Source organism: Salmo salar, chromosome 10 (assembly GCF_965601325.2).
Source record: "Salmo salar chromosome 10, fSalSal1, whole genome shotgun sequence".
Classification (NCBI taxonomy): Eukaryota; Metazoa; Chordata; class Actinopteri; order Salmoniformes; family Salmonidae; genus Salmo; species Salmo salar.
This window is the reverse complement of record NC_138300.1, coordinates 96,190,872-96,197,500: the sequence shown is the minus strand read 5'-3', so window position 1 is coordinate 96,197,500 and position 6,629 is coordinate 96,190,872. Positions and strand designations below refer to the sequence as shown.

General features: G+C 48.7%; 2 protein-coding genes across 2 annotated transcripts in view; both read right to left on the bottom strand.

Moving 5' to 3' along the window:
- Positions 1 to 6,629, bottom strand: part of LOC106561226 (phosphatidylinositol phosphatase PTPRQ) — a 56,214-nt gene that overhangs the window by 16,628 nt on the left and 32,957 nt on the right. The window contains 9 exon segments of the mRNA XM_082956628.1: positions 264 to 382; positions 471 to 488; positions 490 to 634; positions 761 to 978; positions 1,086 to 1,361; positions 1,478 to 1,619; positions 1,975 to 2,126; positions 2,247 to 2,522; positions 2,689 to 3,039. Coding sequence (XP_082812754.1) covers positions 264 to 382; positions 471 to 488; positions 490 to 634; positions 761 to 978; positions 1,086 to 1,361; positions 1,478 to 1,619; positions 1,975 to 2,126; positions 2,247 to 2,522; positions 2,689 to 3,039 — 1,697 coding nt within the window.
- Positions 3,092 to 6,533, bottom strand: LOC145858630 (phosphatidylinositol phosphatase PTPRQ). The gene is made up of 5 exons (XM_082957247.1): positions 5,747 to 6,533; positions 5,415 to 5,569; positions 5,122 to 5,267; positions 4,805 to 4,973; positions 3,092 to 3,809 (listed from the first exon to the last, which is right to left on the bottom strand). Exons 1-5 carry the CDS (start codon positions 5,974 to 5,976, stop codon positions 3,667 to 3,669), a joined length of 843 nt encoding a protein of 280 aa, XP_082813373.1. The 5' UTR covers positions 5,977 to 6,533; the 3' UTR covers positions 3,092 to 3,666.

The following is a 6,629-nucleotide window of genomic DNA, read 5'->3' as shown; positions in this document are numbered from 1 at the left end:
TACTCCCTTCAAGGGATCTGACCTCAACCCCTCCTCAGCCTAATCCACAGATGTCCTTCCGCTCCCCTATAGCAATCCTGTGATCTCCTCCCGTCCACCCAGCACATTCCACAGCCACTCTGTCTTCCTACAGATCTCACTCCTTTATATACTGTGTCTGATCTATCATGTCTTTAATATCTCAATGTTCAAAGTTTAGAATCCAACAGTAGCAAGAAACATTTTCATGTTATTACTTGTGTGTGTGTGTGTTGTGTACTCACAGAGAGGACGTCTATGAGGTAGGAGGTGGGGCCGGTGAGCACATCTGGGAGCTGCCATTGGATACGGAGGCTGTTGGAGGACGTGGTCACTGACAGGTCACTGGGAGGGGCATCAGGGTCTGAGAGGAGAGGCAGGTATAAATATACACATAGTGCCTGGGTGTGTGGGTACATCTGTTGTATGTATGTGTGCATGTGGGTACTTACTCCCAGGCAGTGTGTGTGTGTATCTCCAGGGTGTGTGTGGTCCTGGCCCAGCATTCGTAAGGGCTGTGATTCTGAAGCGGTAGAGGCGGGTACTTGGCCAGAGACTGTAGAGTGATGCTCCTGTTGCCCTTGCCACCATCAGAACCATTCACTGACACCAACACCTGACCAGGAACATCATGAAGATCATGTTGAGTTCAATGGTAGGATTTCATTTTGTGTCATACAGCCTATTCATGTAGACATACTGTATGTACGACACACCAACACAGATATCCAGGTAAACATACATCCTGATCCACGCAGCCTGGAGCGAGGGCAGGGGTCGGCTCTGGCAGGGGTGTGGCCTCAGCTAGGGGTGTGTCAGACTGGCAGTCGGGTGACAGCAGCTGCACGGTGATGCGGTACTCAGTGAGCATGCCCGGAGCAGAGAGGGGAGGAGCCCATTGGAGCGTCACGCTGGTGGCTGTGGCCTCTGACACACTCAGGAAGCGAGGGACACCAGGAACTGCAGGGGGATATAAAGGTGGGTTGAGGTGGTACCACCTGGTCTCCTGGTGAAGTCTGTGTGTGTGTGTGTGTGTGGTGTGTGTGTGTGTGTGTGTGTGTGTGTACCTGACTCGGGGTGTGTGTAGGCATTACAGGTGATCTGGTCTCCTGGGCCGGCAGAGTTGACAGCCTTCACTGTGAATATGAATTCTGCGTCCGGCGCCAGCCCGCTAACCGTATAATGGTTTGTGTCAGCCTGGTGTATGTATGCCTGTGAGCGTGTGTCCACCTGGACCTGGTAGTACAGGATGAGTCCATTGGGGTTGGCTGGAGGCTCCCAGTGTAGAAACACAGAGTCCCAGCTCAGACCAGAGCAGGACAAGTTACCCACCACCTCCGACACTGGAACCAGGAGACACAGGGTTAACACGAGGGTTATTAGCCACTTTCACATGCATATGGCACCTGATTTCTAGTTCCACAACCCCACATACCCACGCACACACCCACACACGGACCTGATTCGTTGGTTGTGAAGGACACAGGAGTGCTGTACTGGTCTCCATGACCCACTCTGGTGTAGCTAAACACACTGATCTCATAGGAACTGTGAGGCCGGATCCCACTCAGCTGTCCTTCTGTCCATGGACCTGTAGAGTTCTGACAGAGAGGAGGAGGAGGAAGAGAGCGAAATCAGGAAATCTTATAGACAGAACATAGCAAAGTTACAGGACTCCAGTTTGACATATTTAATGTGTCTTTGTGAGTGTGAGTGTGAGTGTGTGTGTGTGAGTGTGTGTGTGTGTGTAAGTGTGTGAGTGTGTGAGAGTGTGAGTGTGTGAGTGTGAGTGTGTGTGTGTGTGTGTGTGTGTGTGTGTGTGTGTGTGTGTGTGTGTGTGTGTGTGTGTGTGTGTGTGTGTGTGTGAGTGTGAGTGTGTGAGTGTGTGAGTGTGTGAGTGTGTGTGTGTGTGTGTGTGTGTGTGTGTGTGTGAGTGTGTGAGTGTGTGTGCAGTACCTGGTAAGTGAGTGTGTTTGTGTTGTTCTCCAGGATCCTGAAGCCGTAGTGTGTTACCACACCGTTGGGTTCCAGAGAGGGTTCCCAGGTCAGCCACACAGAGACGGCTGTATGGTTATACAGAGACAGGTTCCGGGGAGGAGACATCGGACCTGGTGGAACACAATGTTAGAGTACATTACTGGCCTTCGTCTGTGTACAGCGGCAGCAGTTGGAGGGGTTATGGTAGGTTAGAGGTTAATAGGGGATAAAGGTGAGAGGTTAAAGATGACCTGCTTCGTCTGTGTGCAGCATCAGTAGTAGCGGGGGTCCGGAGCCCTTGCGGGTGGCTGCGGTGATGGAGAGGTTGTAGGCTGTGTAGGGCAGCAGCTGTGTGAGTGTGAGGGTGGTGTTGGGGGTGTGTGTGGTGTTGGAGCCTCCAGGGCCGAACAGGGTGAGGGAATACTCGGTTATCTCTCCGTTGGCCTCCAGGGGGCGCTGCCACACCACAGACACTGAGGAGGACGACAGGTTCCTACTGGACACCAGCACTGGAGCTGAACTGGGGACTGGAGGGAGAGAGTGAGTTAATAGTATGTGTGTGTATGAGTTTAAAATATGCGTGTGCATTTTGTGTGTGTGTGTGTGTGTGTGTGTGTGTGTGTGTGTGTGTGTGTGTGTGTGTGTGTGTGTGTGTGTGTGTGTGTGAGAGAGAGAGTATGTAAGAAAACTCACTATCATCATCGGTCCTTACGTGCAGCAGGCTGGTGTGGTTGTGGGCGGGGCCAGCACTGGTTGCCGGGGTAACAGTGAAGACGTAGGGATAGTACTTCCTGAGTTTGGTAAACAGGAAGACGTTGTCATTGGTTATCTTGGTGATGGTATTGTTGACAGTGGGGGGTCCGCGGGGGTTGCTGTTTGGGTTAGGGGGGTTCAGCGGTTTAGTGGTAAGTGGGTGTCCAGCCTCCTGCAGGGTGAGCAGGTAGAAGGGGCGTCCGTTGGGTTCCATAGGGGGGTCCCAGCTTACTATGATGGCCGTAGAACTGAAGATCTGAGCACTGAGGTTGTGGACCGGATCACTGGGCACTGTGGGGGGCGACGAGGAGTTAGAATGACTGACTGAACTACTATGCATCATTTATATCACTGAATACTAGGACTGCGTCCGAAATGATGGATCAAGATGCGCTACACAGCAAACAGTGTGTCATTTCTAAAACACTTCAAGCTACAGTGTGTTGATGGATGCTGTATATACATGTAATACATCTCCACCCAAATCAACAATATTATTAAGAAATCAAACACTTGAGCCACCCCAGGGAGAGAGAGACACACACAAAACAGCACTTCATCATCATCATCATCATCATCATCATCATCATCATCATCATCATCATCATCATCATCAGGATCATCACCCCATGATCAACAGGGAGAATCTCAGTGTGAAAAGAAAACAAACGTTTGAACAGAGAAAAGTTAAATCGAGAAACTTTGTTTTGAAAAACTTGAAATCTAGAAAGTTTGAAGAAACACTTTGAACAGCAGATACTCATCCTGGCTACACTCTCTTCTGGTGTCTATCCTCTAAGCTCCGGTCACTGAGTCTGGCCATATTGAGAGAGCAAACTGAGCATGTGCACCTCAGGAAACAGGGATGGAGAGAACAAGAGAAGTGGAGATGGAGGAAAGAAGGAGGGAGGGGAGTCCTCAGTGAAGGCAGATTGAGAGGCTGGTAATGTGGATGGATGGGTGGAGGAGAGAGGGCGGTGTGTGGGTGTCTGAGCCCAGGGCAGTGAGCCCTGCTGGGCTTGGCAGAGCAGGACAGGCAGGGTGGGCTGGAGGTCCGGTGGCTGGAGCACAGAGGCAGAGACACATAGTCAGTATCAGAGACATCATCAGACAGAAACACGAGTCAGGTACTATTATACGTCAGATGAACGCTGCAGTTTGTCTACGCCATTTTTCCCAAAATCACATAAAAACAAAGAGATCATAGTAAAACATGAACAATACCTGACTAGCTAGCTACGTTTTCTAATCCAGATGAATAATATCAGACATTTTATCTGTATTATCTATTTGACATGGACATTGCTAATTCTTCTTCTAATCCAGATGCTGCCATTCAACAGTGATTCATCTGCATCTGAAGCTACATACAACATTAACAGATGACTGATCCCTTCTCAACACTATCAACTACTAACACTGAGAGAATAATGACCTACTGACAAAACTATACAGGATGTCTATGTTGATAGCGTTGAAGGATGATGCCAAGATGTTTTTACTAAATACATGGAGGCCTGTAGCATTGCTCCGTTTGGACTACAAGATATGATCAGATGTCCAAGATGTTAAAGACTAAACTTCCACCAGGTTCAGTAAAAGGAGATACAAACTGGTTGTCTGAGGTACGGAGCCCTCGGAGGGACAAAAAGGGCCAGTTTGTCAGACTGACAGAGTTACCTCCATTCACTAGCCAGCTGAAAGTTACACTTCAATCTCAGAGTTTTTCCGTGATTTTATTAAGTTCAAAAAGAGGTTGGAAAAAACAGTGCAGACTCTGTGTGTGTGTGTGTGTGTGTGTGTGTGTGTGTGTGTGTGTGTGTGTGTGTGTGTGTGTGTAGTGTGTGTGTGTGTGTGTGTGTGTGTGTGTGTGTGTGTGTGTGTGTGTGTGTGTGTATGTGTATGTGTGTGTGTGTGTGTGTGTGTGTGTGTATGTGTGTGTGTGTGTGTGTGTGTGTGTGTGTGTGTGTGTGTGTGTGTGTGTGTGTGTGTGTGTGTGTGTGTGTGTGTGGTGTGTGTGTGTGTGTGTGTGTGTATGTGTATGTGTATGACTGACCGTCCTCTGGGGTGAGTAGGTTTAAGGGATCAGTATGGACCCCGCCATCTCCCTGCAGGGTGCTGGAGGTCAGCCAGAGGCTGTAGTTCTGTCCTCCTCTTAGGCCAGACAGACGGTAGGACAGGTCCTTCCCCAGAGAGACAGGGTCCAGCTCTGACACTGGGATATGCTAGGGGAGAGGGAAGAGAGAGACAATGCCCTTAAAGTAGAAAATAACACACTTTTACACGAGTGTACAATGTGCATGTGTGTTACTCACTTGCTTTATAACAGCTTTATTGTCTGTGTAGTATACACAGTAGTGCTGTATAACTCACCTGTTCTGTGACAGTGGTATTGTCTGAGTAGTACAGAGTGTAGTGCAGGAGTATTCCATTTGGCTGAGTGGGAGGTTGCCAGAGCATGGTCACCGAGGAAGAGGTCAGGTTCACTAACGACACATTCTGGGGAGGGTCAAACGGCACTGTGGAAGAGAATTGCAAGAGTTTGTGTTCAATAAAAATGAACTGAAGGCCTGGAGCATTGCTCAGTTTGGACTACAAGATTTTCAAAAGTTAAGGAACTAACTCTCGCTGTCTGTCTGTGTCTGTGTGTGTGTGTGTGTGTACACCTGTGTCAATAGTACTGAAGCTGATGTATATAAGGACTCCCCCGTCCCCCAGGCGTGTCCAGCTGGAGACAGAGGCGTTGTAGCGACTCTCTGAGTCAACACTGATAACCACAGCTGTATCTGTCACGTTCTGCCACACCTCAGACGACTCATTCCTTACAGAATGAGGGAGAAGGAAGGAGAGAAGAGAAGGAAGGAGGATGAAGAAGAGAGAGACTATGTTGGAGCTATAACTGCTCCTTCAATCAGAATGCCTCATCGCTCAACATCTTTTTCAACATCACATCAGCAGTAGGATTCAAACTATCCATCAATAATGAAATAAAACTCACCAGACTCTGACTATGTAGTAGAGGATCTCAGAGTTGGCCTCTTTTGGTGGTTCCCATGACAATTGTACCTCATAGTCTGAAAATGTCCTGGCTAGCAGAAACTGAGGGGGAGTGTCTGGGTCTGAAACAAACTTACCATTGGTTAGAACCAAAACACAGACACACTGAAAACCACGCCACCTTGGGGAAATGGACTGGAAGAAGGAAGGTCTGTCTGCATTCTGTCTCATCTGTAAGTACAGCCCTGTGAAGAGAAGCTGTTTGGTTGATCATCTGTAAGTACAGCCCTGTGAAGAGAAGCTGTTTGGTTGATCATCTGTAAGTACAGCCCTGTGAAGAGAAGCTGTTTGGTTGATCATCTGTAAGTACAGCCCTGTGAAGAGAAGCTGTTTGGTTGATCATCTGTAAGTACAGCCCTGTGAAGAGAAGCTGTTTGGTTGATCATCTGTAAGTACAGCCCTGTGAAGAGAAGCTGTTTGGTTGATCATCTGTAAGTACAGCCCTGTGAAGAGAAGCTGATTGGTTGATCATCTGTAAGTACAGCCCTGTGAAGTGAAGCTGATTGGTTAATAGCATGGTTCTGGGCGTGTTGAATAACTCTGTGGTAACCCCATGTGATGTCAGTGTCAGGAGAACCTGAAACCGAGAGAGGAAGTGACCTCACAGTAGTGAGATGAGAAGAAGAGGTAATGATGAACCTTCTGTGGTCCAGAGTCTCCGGTCACGTTAACGACATGGTCCACAATGCAGCCACCTGAAACATAATGACCCTAACCATGGTCCCCCTCCCCCCCTCCCCCCTCTTACCCCAGATCCCTCCCTCTGTTGGGGTGATGTTTAGGGGTTTACTATGGTTCTGGGTGTGTGTGTGTGTGTGTGTGTG

Bases quoted from the DNA above. Each gene is read 5' to 3' on its own strand.
- LOC145858630 (XM_082957247.1), bottom strand. From the start codon at position 5,976: ATGAGACAGAATGCAGACAGACCTTCCTTCTTCCAGTCCATTTCCCCA. The intron at 5,570-5,746 runs GTGAGTTTTATT...TCATTCTGTAAG, and splicing joins TACTACATAGTCAGAGTCTG to GAATGAGTCGTCTGAGGTGT. The intron at 4,974-5,121 runs GTGAGTTATACA...CCTCTCCCCTAG, and splicing joins ATACCACTGTCACAGAACAG to CATATCCCAGTGTCAGAGCT.